This window comes from Acartia tonsa, chromosome 14 (genome assembly GCF_053477335.1).
Source record: "Acartia tonsa isolate MP-2025a chromosome 14, ASM5347733v1, whole genome shotgun sequence".
Taxonomy (NCBI): domain Eukaryota; kingdom Metazoa; phylum Arthropoda; class Copepoda; order Calanoida; family Acartiidae; genus Acartia; species Acartia tonsa.
Genome location: NC_137273.1, coordinates 33,498,475 through 33,525,016, shown reverse-complemented (window position 1 = coordinate 33,525,016; position 26,542 = coordinate 33,498,475). Strand labels below are relative to the sequence as shown.

At 32.7% G+C, this 26,542-nt stretch overlaps 2 protein-coding genes across 5 annotated transcripts in view; one reads left to right on the top strand and one right to left on the bottom strand.

The window, feature by feature from the left end:
* Nucleotides 1–26,542, bottom strand: part of LOC145305429 (uncharacterized) — a 29,574-nt gene extending 3,032 nt beyond the window's left edge. The window contains exons 1-21 of the mRNA XM_080147046.1: nt 26,397–26,542; nt 25,402–25,502; nt 24,140–24,210; nt 23,403–23,444; nt 22,847–22,912; nt 21,804–21,863; nt 21,436–21,470; nt 20,904–20,949; nt 20,355–20,431; nt 17,631–17,694; nt 16,709–16,782; nt 16,248–16,277; nt 15,726–15,779; nt 14,568–14,670; nt 13,386–13,495; nt 12,807–12,873; nt 12,079–12,132; nt 11,428–11,544; nt 10,716–10,774; nt 10,182–10,237; nt 9,920–9,956 (exon numbers count right to left, since the gene is read on the bottom strand). Coding sequence (XP_080003172.1) covers nt 9,920–9,956; nt 10,182–10,237; nt 10,716–10,774; nt 11,428–11,544; nt 12,079–12,132; nt 12,807–12,873; nt 13,386–13,495; nt 14,568–14,670; nt 15,726–15,779; nt 16,248–16,277; nt 16,709–16,782; nt 17,631–17,694; nt 20,355–20,431; nt 20,904–20,949; nt 21,436–21,470; nt 21,804–21,863; nt 22,847–22,912; nt 23,403–23,444; nt 24,140–24,210; nt 25,402–25,502; nt 26,397–26,488 — 1,415 coding nt within the window. The 5' untranslated portion in view covers nt 26,489–26,542. The remainder of the gene's footprint in view (nt 1–9,919; nt 9,957–10,181; nt 10,238–10,715; nt 10,775–11,427; nt 11,545–12,078; nt 12,133–12,806; nt 12,874–13,385; nt 13,496–14,567; nt 14,671–15,725; nt 15,780–16,247; nt 16,278–16,708; nt 16,783–17,630; nt 17,695–20,354; nt 20,432–20,903; nt 20,950–21,435; nt 21,471–21,803; nt 21,864–22,846; nt 22,913–23,402; nt 23,445–24,139; nt 24,211–25,401; nt 25,503–26,396) is intronic.
* Nucleotides 221–9,979, top strand: LOC145305891 (serine hydrolase-like protein). 4 transcript variants are annotated; one of them, XM_080147745.1, is made up of 15 exons: nt 221–345; nt 598–661; nt 874–953; nt 1,464–1,555; nt 2,357–2,396; nt 2,878–2,991; nt 3,434–3,517; nt 3,864–3,899; nt 4,193–4,226; nt 5,005–5,068; nt 6,912–6,986; nt 7,213–7,235; nt 7,666–7,754; nt 8,764–8,842; nt 9,564–9,979. In XM_080147745.1, exons 1-15 carry the CDS (start codon nt 329–331, stop codon nt 9,615–9,617), a joined length of 945 nt encoding a protein of 314 aa, XP_080003871.1. In that variant the 5' UTR covers nt 221–328; the 3' UTR covers nt 9,618–9,979. The 4 variants fall into 4 exon arrangements, with proteins under 4 accessions (XP_080003871.1, XP_080003869.1, XP_080003873.1 ...); XM_080147743.1 differs by lacking the exon at nt 5,005–5,068 and adding an exon at nt 6,164–6,227 and having other exon boundaries at nt 222–345; XM_080147747.1 differs by having other exon boundaries at nt 222–345; nt 5,011–5,068.

The following is a 26,542-nucleotide window of genomic DNA, read 5'->3' as shown; positions in this document are numbered from 1 at the left end:
AACAATGAAATTAATTCGGGAAAAAATCACGAAACCTATACGTGTTTTTTCAGCTGTCGTTGGGGGGCATCACATCGTAAAATTGACGACCTTTTACCTTTTACCTGAATCTATTGCACACACATACTTCGTATCTTTTAGTGAAAATAGTAAGAACATTTCAAAAGTACATAACATAAAACCTGATAAAATATTGAGAAAATTATTGTTTATCACTTATTAAATTTTTCTTATCTCTTAAGAATGCACTAAGATATAAACAGTTTATTTTCTTGTGTTAACTTAACAAAACATATATTTGGTTAATAACAAAATAATAAAGTGTAAAATGTCTGAAAACAAAGGGTAAATTGATAATTTATAGTTGTGTTTGTGTTTTGTAATTGTTTATGTCTTCAGCAAAGCATTTGATTTATTTCTACTTTTAATTTTTATATCATAAATAAAAAAATTTTACATTAGGGGTTTGTGATATTTCAAGAAGGGAGGTGGATGCTAATCCACTCCAAAATATTCATAAATTTCCTTTAACTTATAAGAAGCTTCACAATCATAAGGGTAAAGAAGAACAATACCAAATAACAGTTTTCTCTTTAGGAAAGAAGTGGCTATTCCTGTACCATGGGGGACTGTGGCTGCACAATCCTGGGGGGATGGTCAGGTAAAAACATTAAAAAACAAACATTGCATATCAATCTTACCCATTCTACATTTGAAAAATAGTTTTTTATTAAATCAAACAAAAATCAAGTAAGATCAAATATTTTAGAAATCAACATGATAAACAAATATTTTTTTTATATTTCCCTAGAATATTATTTTTTAAAAAAATTTAATTCATTTTAATTGCTATTAAAATCGATTCTACTATAGGGTGAAAAGTGGCTGTTGATCCACGGATGGTTGGATAATTCTAATTCATTTCATTACTTGGCTCCTTTACTTTCTCAAAGGTACAACTTAAATGTTCTTGTGTGATTTGAAAGAAATGATGAGCCTGTGTTTAGTGACCTAGGACAATGGGGATGGATGTCACTGCTTTTGGACTACCTATTTCTAGAGGGAAAGAGAAAGGGAAGGGGAATGGGGAAAGAAACCCACTCGAAAAGAAAAGGGGTGTAGGGTATTTTCTGACGTCAATAGAACAGGTAGGCCAAAAGCAGTGACATCTATCCGAAATGAACAGTTTTAAAGCCAAAGTATACAATATTATACATAGCTTCAAAACTGTTTGAAAATCCAACCTTACAGATGAATAAGATTAAGTTACAGTTAAGTTAAGTGGAAAATGGAAAGGTATTATTTTTGTAGCGAGGGAAAAGAAATTAGAAATTAAATTCAGACAAACAATGCATAATTCAAGCTAAATAAAATCTCAGACAAGATAATATTGATTTTAAAATATTTTTCCTCCACCCCCCCCCCCCCCCCCATCAAAAAATGTTATTTTATTTCTTTTTAAGGGGAGATACAGTGATAGCCATAGACCTACCAGGAAGTGGACATAGCTCTTGGCTTCCACAAGGACTTATGTATCATGATCTAGAATTTTTGGGTAGGTTTGATAGAATAAGATACATACAAGGAATGTGCTTATGGTTATATCATTTTAGCTTAAATTTTCTTACTTATCAGTAACTAGAGGTTGCACCACTAGTTTCTATTAGAAGTATGTATTCAAAGGGGTTTAGAAGGTCAGAAAATAGCTTACAACCATCCAAAGGCTTAAATATAAAAATAGAATAGCATAAAACCATCCCATGACCTATACGAAGCTTAACTTAACAGGAGAACCAAATCTGTTCAGTAATTATTGAGATCTTAAGCTTCAGATAAAAAAACCTACCACTTTTTATAATAGGCTAAATAATACAAATCCAAAGATACTTGTAAAAATAATAAGGATCTACTGCAGTTCACGGTAAAATATTGCTGGTAACGAATATTGCCAAAAATCTATGAATTTTAAAGGCTGCTAGCTGCCAAACGGCTGAACGTACAGATCATACCCGCACACCATTTTAAGCGGTATAAGAAGGTCTACAAATAATCTGCAATAGCCAAGATCCAATGATGCACAGGGAAAGCTTCACTGAAGAAAAAACGCGTAAAATAGGCCTTTTTCGCGCATTTCTCTGCACTGCGAGATAATTACGCATTATTGATTTCTTGCTATTCCAGATTATTTGTAGGCCTTCTTATGATGCTTAAAACAGTGTGCGGATATGATCTGTACGTTCAGCCGTTTGGCAGCTAGCAGCCTTTACAATTCATAGATTTTTAACAATATTCGTTACCAGCAATATTTTACCGTGAACTGCAGTAGATCCAATAATTATTATATATTTTAATCTAGGTGCAATACACAGAGTTATTAAATATCTAAAATGGGTAGAGTAAGTAAAATTCTTTTTAAAAATATTGGAAAGTTCTTGTAGACATTCTTATAATAAATAGAAATCTACTTCATTACTAACTTGTCTGTTAAGTGACACAATAAAAACTGTCCCGAATTTGTATTAATTTTGAGGAACACGACTCCAGTGACGTCATATTTTTCTTTCCCGAAAAAGCGAAGGGGGGAAGAAAATCTCTTCAAAAGAGATGGGGAAAACGCCCTTTTCTCCCCTCACTTTTTTTTTCTTTCCCCCTTCCCTTTTTCGGGAAAGAAAAATATGACGTAACTGGAGTCTTGTTCCTCAAAATTAATACAAATTCGGGACAGTTTTTATTGTGTCCTGTTAAGTACTATAAGGAAGAAAATTAAATCACTCTTCTGATATATAAAATAGGTCTTTACAATTCTAAATATATTTGTATGTTAGTTTGCTCTTAAATTTCTATGTGTTAAGCAATTTATTTATGTATTTTGTTTAGGTTTGGTCTAATAGGACATTCTTTGGGTGGAGGCTTAGCATTGACATATGCAGCTACCTTTCCAGAACAGGTTACCCATCTGATAATGCTGGATATTACCTACCTTCCTGTCAGGTCACAAGAAATTTCCTACCTAATCAAGAGTATTTAATGCATGGTTTTAAAGTTTTAGAATTAGTTCCTATTTGGCAGGGCTCGGCAGCCGCGCATAAGCCTCATCTTTTTGGAATAGATAGTTTGTCTGTTTAGCACCAGGTTTAGACATTCAGCTGAATTTGAAAGTTTTAATATGACGATTTTACTGAGGTTTACACGTTGCTGAAACGCGGCTGCCGAACCCTGCTATTTTGAAAGTCCTGAAAAGTCGTTTTGGCGGACAATTTCAAATTTTCAAATAATTTTTTTCATGATATAGAACTGAATTATTTACATGAAAATGACTTAGTTATATTCAAATTATGTGTACAGACAAGATTTACTAATAAACATTAAACATTTAAGTTAATCGTTTTTGTAGTTCGTATTTGTTTGAAATTAATGAGGTATACAATTTTAGGCCACTTACACCACCACAATTCCAACTAAGAATAAGACAAGCAATTGAATCTATTGAACTTGCAGAGGCTAAATTTGGAACAGGGTAGGTTCTATTTGATGACTTAATATATTGGTGAAATATGAAAAACTTAAAGTGTCAATTTTCTATAACTGTAAACAATGTTTTATAATATCTACTTATTTTTTAGAATTCAATTGCTTTTGAAATGATTTCATTATTACTTGGATCTTACACCATATTTTCATGTTCTCTAAAGTGGCACCCCCATCCCCCCTGAACCTTTTTCCTCCACTACTTCTGGATGAACGAATTGACCAATAAATGACAGGGGAAATAGAAACCTAAATTAACCGTAATTTTCTCCGTCATAATATCCACTATATTCTACATCCATTAATATTGATATGTTATATTTGATACTGTTTAGTAATGGAAAAGTTTACAAAACAAAAGAAGATGTAAGGTTAGTTACTTGCAATCTTTAACGAAAACAAATCATAGTCATATCTTAGAAATTATATTCCAGTTTGACTTCAAAAACGATTAAAATCCATTAGGTTAGAACAGCTTCTAATTTTTACTTTACTATCCGCAGAAAGTTTTCTATAAAACGATGGTATAAATAACTATTGTTGCATAAATAGAAAATGAGAAATTATTTAATCAATTCATGGTTTGTTGGCCCAATAAGACCGAAGTCCCAGGCAATTAATACAGTGAATGATTTTTAAATATTTCTAATGCTAATTTTTTTAGAGATCGAATGATGCAGCCACCAGTTTATCTCAGGGTAAGTTTATTTCAATATTAAGAAATTTCCTACATTTTTTTTGTTTAAAATATCTTTTTGTTTTTTAAGCTTGCAGTTTACATATTTTTAGAAGCATTACGTAAATAAATTTAAAGAAAATAATTGAAAACAAACAATTAAAACCACAAACATTTACAAAACAGGAAGTTTCAGGATGAAGGAGTATTGTAAATTTATACACCAGAATCTGCTGATATTTTATAGTTTCAGGGTGATGGAGTATTAGAAACTTATACACCAGAGTCTGCTTATATTTTATAGTTTCAGGATGAAGCAGTAATAGAAACTTATACACCAGAATCTGCTGATATTTTATAGTTTCAGGATGATGGAGTATTAGAAACTTATACACCAGAGTCTGCTTATATTTTATAGTTTCAGGATGAAGCAGTAATAGAAACTTATACACCAGAGTCTGCTAATATTTTATAGTTTCAGGATGATGGAGTATTAGAAACTTATACACCAGAGTCTGCTAATATTTTATAGTTTCAGGATGAAGCAGTAATAGAAACTTATACGGTGCTTGCTTACATGTGAAGACCGGAGCACCGAAACCTCCACCCCCCCCCCCCCCGCTTAGTTTTGACAAAAATCAAAAATAAGGGGGGGGGTAGTTTTTTAATGTCTGGAAAACGGCAAGGAGGAAAAAAGCACAGCAAGGCAAAGACTTAACCCCCCCCTTAATTTTGAAGAAAATCAAAAATAAGGGGGGGGAGGTAGTTTTTTCACACCAAAGTCTGCTAATATTTTATAGTTTCAGGATGAAGGAGTATTAGAAACTTATACACCAGAGTCTGCCGATATTTTGCTTGAAAGAGGTAAAAACCATTTTTAACTGCTTATATTTTATAGTTTCAGGATGAAGCAGTAATAGAAACTTATACACCAGAGTCTGCTAATATTTTATAGTTTCAGGATGATGGAGTATTAGAAACTTATACACCAGAGTCTGCTAATATTTTATAGTTTCAGGATGAAGCAGTAATAGAAACTTATACACCAGAGTCTGCTAATATTTTATAGTTTCAGGATGATGGAGTAATAGAAACTTATACACCAGAGTCTGCTAATATTTTATAGTTTTAGGATGAAGTAATATTAGAAACTTATACACCAGAGTCTGCTAATATTTTATAGTTTCAGGATGAAGGAGTAATAGAAACTTATACACCAGAGTCTGCTAATATTTTATAGTTTTAGGATGAAGTAATATTAGAAACTTATACACCAGAGTCTGCTTATATTTTATAGTTTTAGGATGAAGTAATATTAGAAACTTATACACCAGAGCCTGCTAATGTTTTATAGTTTCAGGATGAAGGTTTCCCTCTGGCATACTGGATTTACTTGATTTACCTCACTCAACTTTCTGGCATGTTGTACAGTGAAAAAACTACCCCCCCCCCCCTTATTTTTGATTTTCTTCAAAATTAAGGGGGGGGGGGGTTAAGTCTTTGCCTTGCTGTGCTTTTTTCCTCCTTGCCGTTTTCCAGACATTAAAAAACTACCCCCCCCTTATTTTTGATTTTTGTCAAAACTAAGCGGGGGGGGGGGGGGGTCTCGGTGCTCCAGTCTACCACATGTAAGCAAGTACCACTTATACACCAGAGTCTGCTAATATTTTATAGTTTCAGGATGAAGGAGTAATAGAAACTTATATACCAGAGTCTGCTGATATTTTATAGTTTCAGGATGAAGGAGTACTGGAAACTTATACACTAGAGTCTGCTGATATTTTATAGTTTTAGGATGAAGGAGTACTGTAAACTTATACACTAGAGTCTGCTGATATTTTATAGTTTTAGGATGAAGGAGTATTAGAAACTTATAAACCAGAGTCTGCTGATATTTTATAGTTTCAGGATGAAGGAATATTAGAAACTTGTACACCAGAGTCTGCTGATATTTTATAGTTTCAGGATGAAGGAGTATTAGAAACTTACACACCAGAGTCTGCCGATATTTTGCTTGAAAGAGGTAAAAACCATTTTTAACTATAGTTAATATGATTTTTTTCTCTATTTTATAACTTTTTTACTTTGTTCTGCTGCCCTTCCAAATTACTTTCCTGCAAAGAAAATGTGGTAGTCGGACAGACTGTCACTTCCCAGAGCATGCTACGCTCTGGGGCTCCCGATAAAACACGCAGGTGTTTAATCCCTAACCACCACATTCCTCAGCCAACCCTTTCTTTTATTGACCGCCAGATAATGCGGCCAACTCTACCAGCCGCCGACGTGGGGAAGGGGTTGCCCCTCCCCCCTCATGTTCCAGATAACCTACCCTTTTCCGGGGGACGCCAGCCTTACCCCCACAGGGGCCTGCCCTTCTGCCATTCACCTGGCCTGCAGTCCCCCATTCTCTCCACACCCATTTTCTACCTAACCCAATATTGTAATCTGTTGTATATAAAGCCATTAATTTGTTATGTATAATCAGTTCTAAATAAATCTTCAAAACTGTAACTACTTGGAGTATTTTATTGATAGAATCATTAAGGCAAGGGGCTCTTTTGCCGGACTCACCAAATAGGGTTGAACTGCTTCACCCCTATTACAGAAACATAAGTTATTGAACATTTCTCTGACTTTTTTTTTCTGTCCTTCAACTTTTCACATTTCTGTGCTTTGCTATATATGAAAATAATTTTGCTTGTGTTAGGATTGAAAGAAGTAGAAGGAGGATTTGTTTTAAGAAGAGATATACGTCTAGTTCTTCCTTCAATTCACCATATAGGAATATTTAGAAATGATACAGCACTAATAATCTATGATTACTATTAGGGTTACTCACTGTTCACTCAATCACTCTTTCAAAGTAAGTTGAGGACAAATCCTTTGTCTAAATACAAAGTCGACAATTTGAAAAACATTTTCTTTGAAATTTAACTTGGCGATTTTTGTCATTATGCTCCTTGTTTAATTTCGCTTATAAATCTAAATTTTAAAATATTAATAATCAGATTGGAATGATCAAAGAGAACAGGTATTATTCATTAAAAAAATTATAATAATCTTTTGGTCTAATTTGCTTTATATTACTTAGTAGGCTTTGGCCAAAAATTTCTATCAGAAAATGGCCTTAAACATGTCTAAAGCTACAACAAAGTTTTCTTGAAAGATTGGAACCTAAAATTCCAGTTGTTTTGGATATACTCAAAATTAAAGATTTTTAGAAAAAATTCTAAGCATTTTTATATACATATACAAACTTAGAGCACCTATAATACCCACACTTTTATAATCAATATTTTAAAACTTTTTCTATCCCTTGCTGGTGCTCTGATTCTCAGTGTCCCATAACTTTGTATTTTTATATTTTAAAATAATCATCTCTAATATGTTGGTTTGTTGTTCAGTAAGTTTGATACAATTTGCCATTTTTAGGGTAATCTAAATAGTTTATTACATTTTAGGCTAAAGAAATAAAATGTCCACATCTGATAATAGAAGCCTCCAAAGGTCCCAAGTCAAAATTTGCTCACTCGATGTATGACATTTACAGGTAAAACATTCATGAAATGGTTACATTATAACTCGGATTTATGACTGCACCCAAAACTGCACCCCAATCACTGCGGGTGGTCCAACTGTGTAAAGCTAACCTAACCTTAAAAAAAATAAACTTAGACCTAACTATTTCTAATAACTACAGTGTGTTTTTTTTATGAGAACGTTTTTGAAAGCAATTTTACCCCACTTATAGTTATCAGAATTTAATGATTAATGGCTTATTTTCTTCGTTTGTTAAGGCAATTAATAGAACAACAACAAAATATTTCAGTTTTTATTTAAAAAGTACAGTAAAATCAAAAATTCAAAGCTTAGGTGTCAACATCTAAAAATGGTTTTAGCGCCTTTTCCTTATGTTCAATTATTCAACCTTTTGCAAGAATGGCTGTTAAACACTTCAAAGTTGAGATATAGAGTTAAAAATGTATACAGATACTATTAGGAACATGTACTAGAACATATCAAAGTTTGAAGGTCATATCTCAACCAGGGAGAGAGTACTGGCCCCCCAAAGTCGACTACAGAAAATCCAATTATTTTCTTGCAAAGGGTACAAGATTTAGGCATAAAAAAAATGCGCTAAAACCATTTTTAGATGTTGACACCTAAGTTTTGAATTTTTGATTTTACTGTACTTTTTAAATAAAAACTGAAATATTTTTTTTGTTGTTCTATTAATTGCCTTAACAAATGAAGAAAATAAGCCATTAATCATTAAATTCTGATAACTATAAGTGGGGTAAAATTGCTTTCAAAAAAGTTCTCATAAAAAAAACACACTGTATATTGTAAAAATAACGTTTTTTAGTGCAATTTCATGTATAACATTTGTTAAACAATAATTAACAGATATTAACTTAACATACATATAATCATGTATTAACTGTAGAATATACAGGATAGATGTCCCAATTTCTTACCTTGAAGTAATCTAGTTGTTATACATATTAATTCATAAGCCAAGGACTTTGATTTAATTGCACTTTATTGTTCTTGTTTAGGCTGAATCCCAAATTTAAGCAAGTTGACATAGAGGGACTTCATCATGTTCATTTAAATCAACATCAAACTGTAAATAAGGTAGGAAAGAGGATATAAGGCTAAGAAGTAGGGTTGGGCCGGATATTGATTTGGCCGATATCCGGCAAATTACCGGATATTCTGCCGGATAACCGGCTTAGAAATCAGCCGGATATTCAGTATTCGGATAGTTTCAATATTCGGTTTTATAACTATCCGGATACCGGCCCAACCCTACTAAGAAAATACTTAATGTTAATTGATTTATTTAATGAATATGGAACATTGAAAGCCGGGAAAAAGAGTGGTCAAATCTCCAGCTACAATTGGTCAAAGACAATTAACATTCAACAAAGCGAGTTTGAAAAAACTGAGTTACTTTACAGCCACCATATATGTGCCCTTGCACATCCAACCTTTAAATCATGCAGCTCGGGCAAGTTATGTTAAATTGGAGTTAGCCAATTGATGTCGTCTTCAGGGTGTAACTTAAAAGAAATGTAATTTTTTTAAAACAAAAAATATCTTATTTTCAGAATTTAAAAAGTCCATTAGTTATTGAAATCAGTTACAATTAATATCCTTTTTAAAGTATTTATAGAATATTAATCAATCTATAATTTATACTTTTTCCCTGATTTTTAACCCTTCAAAGCTGTATTAGGAAATTAAACTCAACTCTAATTAAGTCCTTATTAATTTCTTTTTTGATTATGATTATCATTTTTTTATGATCCTTAAATCTTTTTTTTTACACTTTTACAACATTTTTGTATTTAAGGTTATCATGGACTTTTTGGATGAGTGTGATAGAAATAAGAAAGCAAAGTTGTAGAATTTTTTAACTCTGTTTGTAATATGTATTATATCAAATAATCTAGTTAAAAAAAGTACATATTTAAAAGTTACTCTATCTTTATATTAACTTTAAGTTGTGTATTGACATAATTTTTCTTTTTATAACACTTTATCATTTTAGTTATAATTAAGAGAATTCTAATAAATCTGACAAAGTTTAGTTTAAATGTCGATTATACAGAAAATAGATTTCAATATACAGAAAATATCGTCTTAAGATAAAATCTATATCCTTTCCTTTGCTGGACAAAGTAGAAAAAATATAATATATTTACTTACTTTCTTAATGTTGAACATACTTTTCCATAAGTCCAATCTAAAATAAATATTATTTTAATCTTAATTTAGTTAAAAAGCCAGAAATTTGGTAAGTATCTAAAATAACTATTTTTGGTTTTTGTCGAAATATAAATAAGCTTAAAAGAAAAAAAATTAAATCCTTTTTTAAACATTTCTGACATTTGATATCAGCTTTTTGAATCTATGTTTTTATCTTTACAAAAAGAGCATGTAATAGTTTATATTTTTACATAAATAGAACCTGCTTCGTGTTTCTTTTCACTTTTCCTTTCTTCTATTTGTTTCACCCAAAATTCTCTGTAAATAAATGGTTTATTTTTAGACTTCCAATAGGGGAGGAGGTCGAGAGGAGGTCGAAGGTGTGAAACCCATTATTATACCCACTCAATGTAAAAAGAAAATACATTAGATTACCCTCCTAAAACATTGAAACATCTTTACTTTCCCTTAAAAAAGCTTGGACATCCTTAAGTTTACTATTGAATGACTTGTCACCTTTTTAAGTCAAACAAGAACAAAGAACATCGTAGTAAAAATATGCAAACATAACGGAAATATAATAATAATTTATTTTGATAATATTTGTCTTTAAAGGACGTTAAAGGGGGAGGTTAAGAGTTGTTAACACGACCCCCCCCCCCCCCACAAATAAAAAGCTCTAGCAAATATAAGTTTAAACAAAAAAAGTCAAAAGTTAAAAGTAACTTACGGAAGAAAAATCCCATTCATAGCTAAAAAACATTTAAATTTAAAATAAAATTAATCTAAATAATACCTTAATTTTAGCTTTTCTTGTCTTAATTTCTCCTTCCTTTCTCTTTCATCTATCATTGCCTATTAAAACATATGATTTAAATTTTAATAACAAAAGACAGCAAGAGTTGTTACTTTAATGTCTAACTAGCGGCTACGCTAGGGGCGATTTCTCTTGGGAGAGTGGTGGTACCCTCCCCTAAAATAGTTACAAACCTTCCCAGGACCTATGAGAATCTACCCTGTTAAGGAGAACCCGATCGGTTCAGCGGTTAGCGAGATCCTTTGGTACAAACATTACACAGACAAACAGTCATCCTGTTACTTTAGTATAAGGATTTGTTGAGCTTAAATTATCAAAAATAAAAAGTCGTACCGTTGACATTTTTATTACTCTAAGTGTACTTTTGAATTTATCAAAGCAATTAATTTAATAACTCACAGTCGTTATATAAAACAAAAGAAACATTTATAGGTCAACGATGTACAGATGCGTGCACAGCAATTCTCTAGAGAAGTGTAAAACCATTAGGGGATGAAAAAGGGGAAGCCAGATAGGCCTTTCCAATTACAAAATTGAGGGAGATGTTGGAGCCCTCCTACCACACGCCACTATTAAAAAAAATACCTATATGTGTAGTTTATCTACCACTCTTTTTTACCTTACTATTAAGCTAAAAATTCTTTTAACTTGTGGACAAATGATAATATTTCATTTAATTTTTTTTTCAAACCTGGTCCTTGTTAGCTTTATAAGTTTCCAGTTCTTTCTTTGATTCCTCCTTCTCCTTGTTCTTCTGTTTCTCTCTCAACTCTTTCACATATTCGTAATCAGCAACCAATTCTTTTTCCTTTAAAGTATTTTTTTTGTCATGTGTTACTTCAAAACTATAAAACCACTACAATAAGAAGTATAAAGCGTGCAAATTTCTCAGCTGCAACCAACAACTGAATTAATTCGAAAAATCGTTTGGTAATTTTAGTCGTTTTCTTGATTTTTTTGGGCAACGCGTCGTAGTAAAAAACGGCCTTTTATCTGCCCAAATAATATTTTAGATTTATTTCAGTATTTTGGTATACCTTATTCGTACAAATTTCTTAAAGTAAAAGCAAATAATTTTGCACAAAATAAATTATGTAGCTTTTATAGGGTTGAATGAAAAAAAGTCTAGGAAACTCTAATGTTGTTACAGCCGCAAAGACTTTTTCTTAATAATTCATTTGTAGAGAGCTATTTGATGAGTCAAAAAATCGTAACCCTGCAGCAAATAATGACTGCTGATTGTCGGTCGAAAGCCAAGATGTTAATCCCGGCCCTTATGAGATTTTTAATCTACATTTTACTTTTTTATGGTTAGTGCTATGAATATGAAACTTAATGCTACCTGCACTAAAGTCTTATTCTTTTCTTCGAGTGCCTTTTCAAACAACTTCCTTTCCTGTAACAAATAATAATTAAATGAATGTGAAATAACATCTATTTTTCACAAAGCTTTCATTCCAGATATAAAAATGTTCTGCCCAGAAACTTGAAAAATGAGAGTACTGAGTTTATAGTTACGAGCAGTTGTGCCCATCATATCTATTAGATCTTATATATGAAATAACCAAAAACTAAGCAAAATTTTCTTAAATAAAAGATTCATTCGGTTCAGTAGTTATTAAAATCATATGCCAAAAAAAAACCATACAGCTTTTTAAAAGCAAAGCTTTTTTATAATTAGGGTCGGTTAGTCCGTACTTCCGTCACCGACGGATAGCTTTTTTCGTTAATTTAGGTATATTAAAATTGCTCAATCGATTTCAAACTTTACATGGTGATTCCTTTATTAGTTAGGTACGATTTATAAAGCGTAGCAACTCTATAATCAAGTCCTAAAATTGTAGGCATGTCCATAAACATTATCCTGTATCAAGCAATTTTACAACAAATTTACTTACAATTTTGCTTCGACTCTTATACATTTATATTCTGATTATTCAGTTCTGACACTATAAAAGTGTTAATGTCCGTTTGTCCTACCGTTTCAGTGCTTCGCTTTTATGGATGTTATTGTTGTTATCCTTGTTATATTAGGATTATAGTGAGATCACTTGATAAATAAATTGTAACCTGTTCTTCTAAATATTTCTGATTTAGCTCGTCAGTTATATCAACTCTACCACCAAACTTATCAAGTCTACAAATACACACAGTTATATAGATTCTTATCTCAAAAAGGTAGGATGTCTGTCCGTCTATGTGTTTAAATATTTCGATGCTGGATTGATATGGTTCTTCTTTAATGTGAAACTTTTTTTGTCCCGTGTAAATTTTTATATACATAATATAATTTGCGAAAGGTAGCTAATTCCTCCTAACAAAAATTTTCGTGTATAGTCACTTTAAGGTTAGGTGATTGCTCCACAGGGCTAGGCCGGGTTAGAGCCCCCCGCAAAGGCTAGAAATAGAAGAAAAGCTACCGTGAAAAAAAACCTTAAGGTGCGTTGCCACGAAAGGGACTATACCCAAATGTTCTTCTATAAAAAATTACCCCCTTTAAAAGTTTTATAGAAACTACAGTTGGTTAGGTGCTTCTCTCCCATCTTTGAAATAATTATTCAGTTGTAATCTTACATTATAACTTTAATGTACTTTAATGTATTTTCCAGTATGACTTCGAAAAAATAAATAATCACAAACATGGAATACCTATATTGAAAAGCCTTTTCTTGTCTCTCTTGTACCCGTTGGATTTTTCCTTTCACTAACATTTGATTTTCTGCCTTTTTCACTTCATAATTTTCTGCTTGCTGTCTTGCCTAGGATATAAAACTGGAAAACCATATTATTAGCCTATTGTAGAGGCCAGATCTTATTTTATGCTAGATGCGCTCTCTCTAAATGCATGGATGCATGGACCTTGTTAAAGATGTATATCCTACTGTTATTCAAAAGCGAAGAGTCGGTCCTTCAGTCTGTACGTCCGTCCGGAACGGACAGCTTTTTTCGTCAATTTAGACATGTTAGAATTGTACTATCGATTTCAAACTTTGCATGTTGTTTTTTTACTTCTTTAAGAACAAATTTTATCCGATTGATCTGATTTTTGTTATACTGATTCCTGGGACAACAAAGTACAATATTATAAGCGAAGCAACACTATAATCAAGTCCTAAAAATATTAGTATGTCTATAAACATTATCCTGTATCAAGCAGTTTTTCAACAAATTTTAAATTTTGCTTTGACTCTTTTACATTTATATTCTGATTATTCAGTTCTGACACTATACATACAAGTGTTAATGTACGTTTGACCTACCGTTTCAGTGCTTCGCTTTTATGGATGTTGTCATTCTTGTTAATTAATTATTTACTGTGAGAAATGTAATATAGGATTTATTTCAAAAATACAAACTGAAAGGAATCTGCCTAATTATTCTGCTTAACCCACCCTAATTTGTAAAATTGATGGGACCGTAGAACTGTCCTCCAACTTGGGTTGAGGGACAGGGCTGTTGTATAGTCACTTTAACCTATCCTTACTTCTGTATATGGGATCTTATATAATTATAATTATTTGGTTGATTTTTGGCTATTTTTCAGTACTTCCCTAAAACTTTCAATTTACAGAGCCTCTAGACGCAAGGGTCGAAGATGTTAGTTATGTTCTGTATAACTATCCTCAAATGTCTTTTAAAGCTAAGCATTATAAAATCTACTGTTTTAGAAAGCTTCTTTTTTTGTGCAAATTTTAGACAATTTTCTGGGAGGTGGAAAAAATAACCTCAACCTTTCATTCAAAGCTGCATGAAAACTTTACATCGTTATAATTACATACTGAACTAAACATTCAATTATTGCAAGAGAGTATCTATGCTAAAACAGAATACCTTTTCTTTTAATTCCAAGTCCCTTTGCGTCTCTTTTTCCTTTTTTTCTTTACTTTCCCTCAGTTGTTTCTGTTTATCTTCATAGGCTGCCCTCTTCTTTAGACTAAAATAAACACGGAGGATTTAATTAAAAAAATTTTAATGATTGTATAAATATTTCTTCCATACAGGCTAGACTATAAAAGTTTTTTTAATCAATATAATAGATTTGAAATCTGCATAAAATTTTAAGGATTTTTTATAAAATTAGTTTTTTATATAATTCTTTATTTAATGGCGCAAATACAAATTAAGTTGAATAATTTTGAGATCTGTGATTGGTGGATTGAAAACTATCTGCGCTCTCATTGGAGAAGCTTAAGTGACGTACACCATTCAACCAATTAGAGCGTAGGTAGTTTCCAATCCAGCTATCCTATTGGTCAAAATTTATTAACTTAAATCGTATTTGCGCCTTTAAATAAAGAATTATATAAAAAACGAATTTTATAAAAAATCCTTAAAATTTTATGCAGATTTCAAATCTATTATATTGATTCAAAATCTTTAAAACTTTTATAGTCTAATACAGGCAACAAATCAGATTCATTATAGCTGATTACAAATTGATTCAGTGCAATAGATAGCAGTTTATCGTGCCTAAAAAAATAACGTCATACAATACAAATGACCATTGATAGGCCAATATACATTTTACCATTGATCAATTAAAATGTATACTGTCCTATCATTGATCATTTGTATTGTATGACGTCATTTTTTTTATTAGGCTCTATAAGCTGCTTCATGCAATGGAGTTTAAAAAATTTCCAGTATGGTTTAATAGATGGAAATACATATTGCAGGGTGCTTTTTATAATGGGACGTAAATATTGCTTGATTTAACCCACTTAACCTTTACAGAAATTAGTGATCAATATCTTAAAATCTTAATTAGCTTCGGGATTTTTGTACGATAAAGAATAATTCATGGTTTTAAACAATTTAGGCCTTCAAACCTTGTTTTTTCCCCTAAGAAGGTGATTTTTGTAACTATTAATGGATCAAGAACAAATTACAAGATAATTGTTTAAAAACTAAATAACTTTAAATGCAGTTAGCGGCCAAACGGTTGGTATCAAAGTTTCTAACCAGAGCAGTGGATTAAAAATGTTTCACCTATCAATTTCTTCTTGCTTCTTTATGGCAGCTATTTCCTTATCTGCTCGAGATCTAAAATAAACATGGATCATGGAAAGAAAACAAAGTAACGGGTTTCGTCGTATTTTTACAGTAGCTAGTCTACTATTTCTAGGCCTGCGGGGCAATAATTAACATTTACTAAACCTAACCTAAAATAACCTATCAAAATCTGCATGACAAGACGAAACCCGCTACTTCGTTTTCTTTTCATAATCCAAAAACATTTAAAAGCAAAACTGAGACTATTTAAAAAAAAAACTGTGTTTAAAAACAAGGCACATTACGACCAATAACAGCGAAGCATTGAGTGAGTTAGAGAAATAAAATAAAATAGAAAGAAAAATATTCCATAACTCAGCACTGATTAAAACACAAACTTGTAAAAAAAAAGTAGGAATTTAAACCTTCAGTGAGAGAGTAAAGCAAAAACTTAAATACACAAATTGATTGATTTATGGAAATTGTAAGTTAAAGGAAAGTTAGAATAAAAATGCTTACTTGTACAATGCTAATTCTTCGGCAGACACTCTAAAATAATAAATTGATAATTACATATATATTAGAAAAATATTTAATAGATAATGAAATTAAAAATAGAATCTATGTAAAAAAATCTATACAGGCAACAACGTCTTTACAACTTTTAGTATATCTAATTATTGTTAACTAGCGACTACGCCCCTAGAGCCCTGTATAAAACTTGAAGGAAGAGAGGGGAGGGAACGAACCTCCACTTTTAATTTGAAGGAAAAAAAAAATGAGGGGCGATTTCTCCTTCCCTGACGTAATATAAACCTTCTCTGAACCCATGATAAGCTTCACTATGGAACAAACAACATCAGTTGAGTAGTTAGCAAAATCCTTCGTTAAAAAAAGATAGACACACATCCTGTTACTTTTATATAAGGATACCTGGAAATTAAAGTTATTAAGAGTTTTTTTTCGATAATGAAACTTACTTTTTCTGTATTTCTTTTTGTCTCGCCTTTTCTACAATTTGTTCTTTTCTTCGCTGCTCCCATTCTAACTCAAACTAATTGAGATATAATGTTTTAGACTAGAAAGAAGAGTAAGTTGTCATGCAGTAAATGTATAGAAAACCAATGGTCAAAACAACCTTTAACAAGTTTCTGCTGTCTATCTCTTATAGTAGCCAAATAAATTACATTTTCTCATAGACATTCATTAATGTACTGAATGTTTATTTGGCTATTCCCCAATAGCAGCTGAGTATCCGAGCATATTTCCCTAAAGTAGTTGAATATCCACACTTTTGCCCTATGGTAGTTGAATATCCACAATAGTTTCCTATTGGTATTTTCAAAAGCAAATCTTTTCCTTATATATGAAATTAAAGTATGTTGTTAAACCTTTCATGAGAATTTTTGTAATGATAATGTTATTCTTTTTATATTAATGGCCAGAACGTATAATAGGGAAAATTTACAAAAACACAGTCTAATTTGAATTGTAGTCGACAAATTCATTTTTCCAACTATCGTTTCTTGCGGACTGACAGAGGGATGGAAAGACAATAACTAAAAGAAGTTGAAAATTATATTTGGGTAGAAAGAAACCCCTGTATTAAAAATTAAACCACTGTGGTTTCCCTCAAAAGTATGGTTGAGCACCGAAACCCTTTCCCCTTATTTTGAAATAAATTAAAAGCAAGGGGTTGGAAGTCTTTCATATGCTTGTATTTTCATTGCGTCAGGTTAGGTTACAGTGAGTACTTGGTTAGGGCCCCCCGCAAGGCTCAGACATACAGAAAAACTATATCAACCGCTCTCGTTTTGGATTTATTTTAAAAATATGTGGAGAAGAGTGGTTTCTGTGCTCAATAGTTACTTTAAGGGAAAGCAACAACAAAATTAAAATTGCCTGTTTTTTAGCCACTTCTTTTTCTTTAAGAACTTCTGCTTGTGTTCTTCCATGTTCAAGATATCTAACAACAAGGATGACAACATCCATAAAAGCGAAGCACTGAAACGGTAGGACAAACGGACATTAACACTTGTATAGTATCTAAACTGAAAAATCGGAACATAAATTATAAATGTCGAATCAAAATTGTAGGTAAATTTGTTGAAAAACTGCTTTAAAACAGGATAATGTTTATGGACATACTTACATTTTTGGACTTGATTATAGAGTTGCTTCGCTTATGATATTGTTCTTTGTTGTCCCAGGAATCAATATACCAAAAATCAGATCAAACGGATAATTAAAACAATTGAAAATTTGTTGTTAAAAAAGTAGAAAAATCAACATGTTTAAAATGGACGTACGGACATTCTGGTAATGATTATAGAGTTGCTACGCTTTCTAAATCGTACCCAACTACTACAGGAATCATCACGCAAAGTTTGAAATCGATAGGACAATTCTAACATGCCTAAATTAACGAATGAAAGCTATCTATCTCGGACGGACGGACGGACGGACGTACGGACGGACGGACGGACGGACGGACGGACGGACGGACGGACGGACCGATCCTAATTATAGAAAAGCTTCGCTTTTAACAATGAAAGCTAAAAAATGAAAGTTTGAAAAATAATTTCCAGGATTTACAAATTTTGATTTACAAAGACACTTATACATCATAATACTTTGGTAATAAGACATCCAATTGCGGCAGCTGCCAAGTACAGCTGCAGCTGCTGAAATTTACATTTTGATATTTCTAATATAAATTTACATAAAGATAAACATTTTCTGCAAAAAATTTTTCTTCTAGCTTCAAAAATAAGAAAATTACAGCCGTTTGAAATTTTAAGTAAACAAGGATGACAACATCCATAAAAGCGAAGCACTGAAACGGTAGGACAAACAGACATTAACATTTGTTTAGTGTCTGAACTGAATAATCAGAATATAAAAGCATAAGAGTCAAAGCAAAATTGTAAGTAAATTTGTTGAAAAGCTGCTTGATACAGGATAATGTATATGGACTTACTTACATTTTTAGGACTTGATTATAGAGTTGCTTCGCTTATAATATTGTCCTTTGTTGTCCCGGGAATCAATATACCAAAAATCAGATCAAACGGATAATTAGATCACATAAAAATTTGTTGTTAAAAAAGTAGAAAAAACAACATGTTAAAAATGGACGTACGGACATTCTGGTAATGATTATAGAGTTGCTACGCTTTCTAAATCGTACCTAACTACTACAGGAATCACCATGCAAAGTTTGAAATCGATAGGACAATTCTAACATGCCTAAATTAACGAATAAAAGCTATCTATCTCGGACGGACGGACGTACGGACGGACGTACGGACAGACGGACGGACGGACGTACGGACGGACCAACCCTAATTATAGAAAAGCTTCGCTTTTAAAAATTATAATATATGTAATTATTTAAACCCCATAAAATCTATTAACTATATAATATACTAGTGGCTTGCCCTTAGCCTCTAGGGGCTTTGCCCCAAGAGGTGATTTTAAAAAAATTAAGGCGAAATTTGTAAAAGGACCAAGCAAATCTTCAGCAAATTCTTTTTAAAACAAGGATGACAACATCCATAAAAGCGAAGCACTGAAACGGTAGGACAAACGGACATTAACACTTGTATAGTATCTGAACTGAAAAATCGGAACATAAATGTATAAATGTCGAATCAAAATTGTAGGTAAATTTGTTGAAAAACTGCTTAAAAACAGGATAATGTTTATGGACATACTTACATTTTTGGACTTGATTATAGAGTTGCTTCGCTTATAATATTGTTCTTTGTTGTCCCAGGAATCAATATACCAAAAATCAGATCAAACGGATAATTAGAACATTTGAAAATTTGTTGTTAAAAAAGTAGAAAAATCAACATGTTTAAAATGGACGTACGGACATTCTGGTAATGATTATAGAGTTGCTACGCTTTCTAAATCGTACCCAACTACTACAGGAATCATCATGCAAAGTTTGAAATCGATAGGACAATTCTAACATGCCTAAATTAACGAATAAAAGCTATCTATCTCGGACGGACGGACGGACGGACGTACGGACGGACGGACGGACCGACCCTAATTATAGAAAAGCTTCGCTTTTAAAAAGGGGGGGGGGTGATTTTTTTTCCACCACCCAAGAAAATAGCTTAAAACCACCACAGGACCAATAGGTATATACCCTGAAGAGTAGAATCCGATCGGTTTAGTGGTTACCGAGGTCTTAAGGGACAGAAGGACAGACATAGGGACAGACAGACAGACGGACAAACATCAAGCTACTTTGTATTACAGATATATGCCTTTTTTCTCTTACTGATTTTGTTTTTCAACTATTTCACGATAAAACAAATATAAGAAATGATTTTCTGAAAAACAGAAAATTGTATGTATGTTAATTTGACTTTAATAAAAACCTTTAATACAAATATTTATAGATTTAATGTATGATTTAACTTTTTATCCTTGTTTTGGAAAAAATAGGATCATGGAAAGAAAACGAAGTAGCGTCCTTTCTCCTATTTCTAGCCCCTGCGAGGGCTCTAAACCTGCAGGGCAATCATTAATATTTACCTGACCTAAAATAACCAATCCAAAGCTACTGTAAACCCTTCGTTTTTTTTCATGATCAAAAAAACTACTTACATTCTTTCTTCTTCTTGCAGTCGTAATTTTTCCTGTATTGCTTTCTCCTCTCGCAGTTTTTGCAGTTCCTCTCTTTCCTTTACAAAATGTATGGGTTCAAATATACTTTGTCATAAAGATATGGCCGCTAGTTAATTTGAATGAGTTTTCGAAACCAAGTCATAACTTAAGATGTTAAAAATAACATTAATAAAAAAAACTTTTGCTGTTAGTGATTATTTTGATTTAAAGTGATTTAAAATAGGGGGGAAATAGTTTTTTTTGCTACAATGTGCCCCGAATACTTGGGGTTAGGAAAATACAACACCCCCTCCCCCCCAGGGGCGTCCAAGCGTTCCCCCCCTTGGACGTTCTTGCCCCCCCTCTTTCTCATTTATCTTTTAAAATAAGGATGGATGTGAGGGGAATGTTGTGCTCCCATTGAAAAAAAAACTCGATAATGATATGAGGAGATTTTAAATAAAATTGTAAATTACATAAGAAGTCACAATTTTCTGACAAACGTAAAAAAAATAGGACAGTTTTTAGATAATAACTTTTATTTTTTACCTTTATTGCCTGTGATAGTACCATAGCACCTCTGAGTTCTCCATATCTGAACATTTATGGTAACCATCTTATTAACAGGTTGTGAGGAATGGATAACATAATAAGTATCGAAGCACAAAAACACATGGACATGTGGATGAAGTGAGTTATAGAACAGATTCACAAGAAAATGCGGTGTATGTATTTTTTTAAAATCACGAAACCCTTATAAAAATATTTGTATCTTGACCGACAGACTGGCGGACTATGAAGTTAATAAACAGGACGGTACTTATTCCAAGGAATCATCTTCAAAATATTCAACTAAGAAAATCACATTTCCCCCACAGACAGACGGACCGACAAAGTGTATTATAGAGTAGCTTTGCAACAAACAAAGGAGCGAAAATAAGTGGTAAAGTCATTGAATCGAAATTAAAAGTGATTTTTCTGAACAAAATCAGCGCTATCCTCTTAAAACTTTTTTTTCTGCAAGCAAGGGTGCTGCTGAGCGCCGCAGCCAGAGTCATAGTTTAAAAGATAAAATGCTGACCTGTCTCTTTCATATTTCAGCAACCTTTGGGTGTCCTATAATAAAATGAAAATGAAAATCTCGAAAATAGCTGCTTTAAGTAATACTAGCGGCTATGCCCCTAGAGGCCTCTAGGAGGCACGTAAAGTGTTTTTTTTTTCATTCATGTTAGGATCAGCTTTTAACCAAAAAATATTTTTTCGCTATTAGATGGGGTTAGTTATGTTTTTTTCGATTTCTCTTGGGATTGTGGTGGTACCCTACCCCAAATTTGTTATAAATCTTCAAATGACCTATGAGAAGGTACCACGTATAGGAGAACAATATCGGTTCAGTGGTTAACGAGATCCTTCAGTATAGAAAGACAGACATGTATACATTTTTAATACCTTTATGATTTTTCTTTTTCGTTCAATTTCAATCTTTTTCTCTTCCTCGCTCATTTCTTCCTAGATGAAATTAAATTGAACATAGTAATCACAGAAAGAGTTATTTCCAGTATTGCTTCGAAACCGATTAATATCTTGTAGATTAGAACCGGTTCTCAGCCATAATGAAAACTTATGCATAGCATCGTATTATATACAGTTTTCTGCGATTGCAAAAATGTATAATTATATGATTGAAACCAGTTTTTTTAGCCTGAGATGCTGCAGTCACGGGCTAAAAAAACTGGATTTAATCTTATGTTTGTACATTTTTATAACCGCGGAAAGCTGTTTATAATACGATGCGAGAAATAACTATTATCATATTTAAAACGTTAATTTTCTCACTCTTAAAAGTTAAAAGCATAGGCGTCCAAGGGAGGGGGTAATGGGGCGATTACCCCCCCCATTCAAAATTTACCCCTACCCTGGGGGTGCCGTAGGCACCCCAACCATTAAGGAGGGGGTATTTACCCCCCCCCAAACAATTTTGGGGGATAAATACCCCCCCCAAAATAAAAAATCTCTAATAAAAAATTTTTTTGCGCGCTTCGCGCGCATTTTTAATACTATATATTTAATAACATTTAAATTACCTCCCCCAAAAATTTTACCCCGGGGGTAAATTTTGGGGGGGGGAAACTAAATTTACCCCTGCCAACAGATTTCAGGGGGGGTAATTACCCCCCCCCCCAAGCAAATTTTACCCCCGGGGTAAAAATTTTGGGGGGGGTAAAAAAATTTGCGGCGCGCTTCGCGCGCCATTTTACCCCCCCAAACACGAATTACCCCCCCCCTAAAAATTTTTTACCCCCCCCAAAATAAAAAGCTTGGACGCCCCTGGTTAAAAGTACAATTATTTTCATGTGATCATTATATTGCCAGAAAAATTTTAAAATCTATCCCCATTTGTGCAAAAATAAGATACTTGTTAATTTTGTTATACTATTTTTTCATACTGTATTGATACACTAATGTTCAAAATACGATAAATGATAAAATACCTGCTTTTTCAGCTTTGCTTGTTCTTTGGCTTGTAATCTTGATTTTATCTGATTTTTCTCCCATTCCTTAAATGATAGTTGATTTATGTTTTTGTTTTCTATAACCATTTAATTTTTTAGCGAGCGTATTACTGACATATTAAGACATTCGGTGGTTTCTCTTAAAGTGTCAAGTCAAGCACCGAATGTTGTGGTTTTGTTTTTAAATTGCCTGTTTATTACTTTAAATTGGTAAAATTAGGTTTGGTTATATTTGGTACAGGGTCGTCTAAAAAAATTAGGGACCACAGCAATGGCATAAATTACAGGCGTAGGAAAAAACTAAACTCGAGTCCTAACCTTATTTTCCATTGATTTAAATGATAAGGAAGGGGTTTCGTTCGCAATAGGCACTTTAAGGGAAAGCATCCAGTATTCTAATTTTAGGTAATGGCAGTTTGACTACAAACTTAAATGATTTTTTTTGACCGGATTTAACTCCGAAATTTTTTCGTTACAAAAAATTCAATTTATTTTTAAAAATAAATTTTTTAAATTTTTTACTTAATTCACTTACCTTTGTATGTGACCAACCAAGAGAAAAATCTTTAGCCTTTTCCTTAAAAACAATATACTTAAAATAGTTAAATTGAGTAACAGATTTTTATTCAATATTAGAAGATTTTTCTAATTTGAAATTAGACAACGATTTTTCTTTTTTTATGATTATTTATCAGTGGGGTGTATACAACCTCCCCTACCTCACGCTTCTGAAGCTTCAGACCCACCCTACCAACACACGCACAGATAAAAATCTCTCAAAAAATGGATATAGAATAATGGTGGATATTATGACACGGTAAAAATTTTCGTCAATTTAGGTTACTAACATGGACATCATTTATGAAGATGATTAAGGTCCCTCAACAGATTATGACGTCATACTATAGAATAGCCAATGAGAGGCCAGAATGCAATGTAATTGATCAATGGTAAAACTTATGCTGGCCTCTTATTGGTTATTTTATAGTATGACATAATAATCTGTTGAGGGACTTTAATCATCTTCATCATTTATTGGTTAGTTCGTTTATCCAGTGGGAGGAGAGGGGATGGGGTAAAAGGAATGGATGGGGGGGGGGGGGGATCATTATTTTAACCACCTACAAGTTACACTTCATTAGAGTAAATAGTAATCTGGTGTAAGATCCAAGTAATGATAAATAAATTTCCATATAACAGAATTCAGATTTGTTTAAACTATACATGCAAACTAAAACATAAATAGCTTTACAATTAAAATTTAAAACTTACCCTAACATTGTCCCTTTGTTCTCTGATAGTTCTATCCTGTTTTGCCTCCAGATCTGGATCAGCTCCCATACCTGAATAAAAAAATTAAAATAAACTTATTTGTAGCGAAGTTACACTATAATTTTTAAACCTCCGTCAGTCTGTCTGTCCATCTGATAGATGACTGAAATTTTATGTCAATATTTACATCATTATTGAAGTATAAACAATCCATGTCGGTGGGACTGATTTTTAATCGCTATAACTTATTAACATATTTTAATTTGAAATATTAACATACTTTAATTTGAAATACTAACATATTTTAATTTGAAATACCATGCAACCAGTAAAACGGTTTTTAACGGTTATAGTGTTGCTATACTTTCAAAGTGTACCTAATCTATAATTATTAAAAGAATCTATAATACAAAGTAGAACGATGTCTGTCTGTCTATTTGTTTGTAGCGAAGGATATCGCTAACCACTGAACCAATCGGGTTCTTCTTTACAGGGTAGCTTCTCATAGGTCCCGAGAAGGTTTATAACTATTTTCTCCCCAAAAAAATGAAAAATACCCTTTCCCTAAAAATTTTTTTTTCTTTTAAACAAAAAATTAAAATAGTGGGGTCGACTAGCCCCCCCCCCCCGAACAAAAAGAAAAAAAATTCCCCCTCTCAAAAAAATGTTTTTTTTTTTTAATTTTTCTTTGGTTTGATCAAGCCTCTTGGGCTTCGTCCCTAGAGACTAGGGACGAAGCCGCTAGTTTCCTTATAAGACAATAACTTTATAGAATTGTTATAACATGTCTAAATTTGCTGTCAGAACTATTCTTTATTAAAAGTAAACACCCGTTATATAGAATCAATATCCCCAAGATGATGGATAATCTATCTACCAATGGCAATATTATACAACTAACTAAATTACTGACCCTTTCCTCCTTCTTTGTCTAAAAACCCGACACAACCCAATCTTTCCAGATTTTGTATAATTTTTTGAGGAACACGACTCCAGTGACGTCATATTTTTCTTTCCCGAAAAAGGGAAGGGGGGAAGAAAATCTCTTCAAAAGAGATGGGGAGAACCCTCTTTTCTCCCATCTCTATTTTTCTTCCCCCCTTCCCTTTTTCGGGAAAGAAAAATATGACGTCACTGGAGTCGTGTTCCTCAAAAAATTATACAAAAACTGGAAAGATTGGGTTGTGTCTAAAAACCCTAAACTTTTCTTTATTGATAAATAATTACAACTGCTGTCATCAGATAATACGCAAACAACTTACGGACATCGTCATACTGAAGATTTGATAGTATTGTAGGTCCTTTGTAAGGTATTTGAAAAGAAACTAGTGGAGATCCATATTCGGGCATACTCAACTGGGTCCTAAAATTGTAATGAATATAGAATATACGTGGATATTATGACAGGGGGAAAATTGTCGTAAATTTAGGTTGCTAAAATGGACATCCTTTAATGGTCAGCTCGTTCATCCAATAGGAGAGGGGGGATGGGATAAAGGGGTGGATGATGGTCATTTGTAAAACCAGCTAAAAGGTTTCACTTTAAGAGTACATGATAATCTGGTGTATTATCCAAATAATTATAAATCTATTAAAAGGGTAAATATTTATGTCATCATAAGGCATATAAAGGCGGCTGTTTTCTTCCTTTTTCTCGTGTATCGATAACTGTCTGTACTTGTAGTGCAAATTGAAATTTTCGCTAACCACTGAACCAATTTGTATCTTGAAGTAAAGTTTCTTGCAGGTCCGTCATTGGAAGGTTTGTAACTATATATTTTGGGAGACCTCTACCCCCCCCCCCTAATGAGCAATCGCTCCTGGAAAAAAAATCCTCCCAAAAATCATTTAATTAAAAGTGGAAAATCGACTCCCCTCCCTTTTCCCCAAGTGCCCCTAGACCCCTCTAGGGGCGTAGCAACGTGGACGAAGCCCATTTTGTTCCGAATTTGTATCACTTTTGAAAAGTGCGACTCTAATTACGTCATATTTTTCTTTCCCGAAAAAGGGAAGGGGGAAAGAAAAAAAGGGAAGGGGGGGAAGAAAAAAGAGATGAGAGAAAAGGGGGTTTTCCCCAACTCTTTTGAAGAGATTTTCTTCCCCCCTTCCCTTTTTCGGGAAAGAAAAATATGACGTAACTGGAGTCGCACTTTTCAAAAGTGATACAAATTCGGAACAAAATGGGCTTCGTCAGCAACGTGTTAAGGATGAATTAACAACTTATCTTTATCTACTATGTTCTACTATCATTACCCACCTTGGTTTTTCTAGCGCACTGAAAACTGCCAAGCCAATAGGATTTGGTATCCCATCACCAAAATTTTGAGGATATATGGATTGGACCCGCATTTTTATTTATCTATTAATATGATTTGCAAAAACAAGGATTACAACATCCCTAAA

What these genes read in the sequence shown, in the direction of transcription:
- LOC145305891 (XM_080147745.1), top strand. An exon ending in ATTACCTACCTTCCTGTCAG is followed by an intron (nt 2,992 to 3,433) that starts GTCACAAGAAAT and finishes ATACAATTTTAG; the next exon opens with GCCACTTACACCACCACAAT. An exon ending in TCCTTCAATTCACCATATAG is followed by an intron (nt 6,987 to 7,212) that starts GAATATTTAGAA and finishes ATTAATAATCAG; the next exon opens with ATTGGAATGATCAAAGAGAA.